Below are 1,722 nucleotides of genomic sequence, written 5' to 3'. Positions count from 1 at the left end.
TTTTTCCTGCTCTCTCAGCTCTTATCTCAGTTCTTTTGTACCTTCAGGGCAGAGGCACATCCATGGTCCCTCTCATGGCTCCCTGGCTGGGTTTGGAGCAGGGGGAGCTTCTCAGCTCCTTATGGACCCACCCTGTGGGCCCTTCCCCAGTACCACAAATCCCACCAACCCAAACCAGCACAGTCAGGGAGGAGAAGAGCAGAAGTGAGGAACAAGCCCAGCCAGCCCCGTGGTCCCACCCACCAAAGGAGAAAGGCCAGAAAGCTGCAGGTCAGCTCGGAACGTTCACAGGGTGTCAGGTGGGAATTTCACACGTGTTCTTCCCTCTCCTCTCTTTCCCTGCAGCTCTTCTCGGACGCCTGTCCCAAGACCTGTGAGAACTTCCGTGCCCTGTGCTCTGGAGGAGCAAAGTCCCTCTGTGATGGGAGGGAACTCACCTACAAGAACTCACTGTTCCATCGCGTGGTGAAGCACGGGTGGATCCAGGGAGGAGGTTTGTTCCCAGGGGAATGGGGTAAATCCCAGGCACGGCAGAACTGGGCCAGGCTCTCACCACCCTCACACTCCACAATTCCCTCCTCATGTCTCACCTCAATCTCCCCTCCTCCAGTTTTCATCCATCCCCCCTTGTCCTCTCCCTCCCTGCCCTTGTCCCAAGTCCCTCCCCAGCTTTCCTGGAGCCCCTTCAGGCACTGGAAGCTGCTCTAAGGTCTCCCTGGAGCCTTCTCTTCTCCAGGCTGAACACCCCAACTCTCCCAGCCTGGCTCCAGAGCAGAGCTGCTCCAGCCCAAGGATCATCTCTGTGGCCTCCTCTGGCCCCTCTCCAGCAGCTCCATGTCTCTCCTGTGCTGAAGGCTCCAGAGCTGGACACTCCAGGGCTGCACCACATGAAATAATTATCCCTGTAGCCTCTTGGGATGGCAGCAGAGCTTCCCAAAGCTCTGTTAAAATTGCAGTAGTAAACCAAAGATGGACACAGAGGTTCCCCCACCAACAACCCCAAATAATCCCTGTGCTAAAACTGGGCTCTGATGGTTACTTTTCTCTACCTTGCAGACATCATAACTGGGAAGGGAGACACAGGAGAGTCCATTTATGGTCCCACCTTTGAAGGTATGTTTCTTCAGCTCCATTGCTGCTCAAATGGCACATCTCCTCAAGCTGTTGATCTGATCTTATTTGCAGAATAACCTGGGAATTCCCTTTCACCTCCCTACAGCACAAGGGTTTGCTTCTCAGTCAGAATTGTTATCTGATTGGATTGCACAAACCAACTGCTTTAGTGAGGACACTTTTTGATCTTCTCCCCCTTCTCTGGTGTTCCCTGCCTAAGGCTCAGCTCCATCAGCCCCTTCTCCCTGCCTAAATGAAGGCTGATGCTCACCTGCTGCCTGCTTGAAATGGCAAATACTCACCTTTGTGGAGAGGACCTTAGAAATGTACAAGTGCATTAGCTACAGATCTCCCAGCACCCAATACCACTTGTTTTGGGGCCTACAGGAAAGCTGGGGAGGGGCTTGGGTCAAGGGCAGGGAGGGAGAGGACAAGGGGGGATGGATGAAAACTGGAGGAGGGGAGATTGAGGTGAGACATGAGGAGGGAATTGTGGAGTGTGAGGGTGGTGAGAGCCTGGCCCAGGTTGCCCAGGGAAGCTGTGGCTGCCCCATCCCTGGCAGTGTTGAAGGGCAGGTTGGATGGGGCTTGGAGCAGCCTGGGCTGGTG

The 1,722-nt window shown here is 54.7% G+C and overlaps 1 protein-coding gene across 1 annotated transcript in view; it reads left to right on the top strand.

Annotated features, from left to right (window-relative positions):
- PPIL6 (peptidylprolyl isomerase (cyclophilin)-like 6) overlaps positions 1 to 1,722 on the top strand; it is a 9,565-nt gene that overhangs the window by 4,727 nt on the left and 3,116 nt on the right. The window contains exons 5-6 of the mRNA XM_010004352.1: positions 346 to 493; positions 1,057 to 1,113. Coding sequence (XP_010002654.1) covers positions 346 to 493; positions 1,057 to 1,113 — 205 coding nt within the window. The remainder of the gene's footprint in view (positions 1 to 345; positions 494 to 1,056; positions 1,114 to 1,722) is intronic.

Source organism: Chaetura pelagica, unplaced genomic scaffold (genome assembly GCF_000747805.2).
Source record: "Chaetura pelagica isolate M959 unplaced genomic scaffold, ChaPel_1.0 scaffold118, whole genome shotgun sequence".
In the NCBI taxonomy this organism is placed as follows: domain Eukaryota; kingdom Metazoa; phylum Chordata; class Aves; order Apodiformes; family Apodidae; genus Chaetura; species Chaetura pelagica.
Note: the sequence above shows the minus strand (reverse complement) of the source record. Positions and strands in the feature narration are given on the sequence as shown.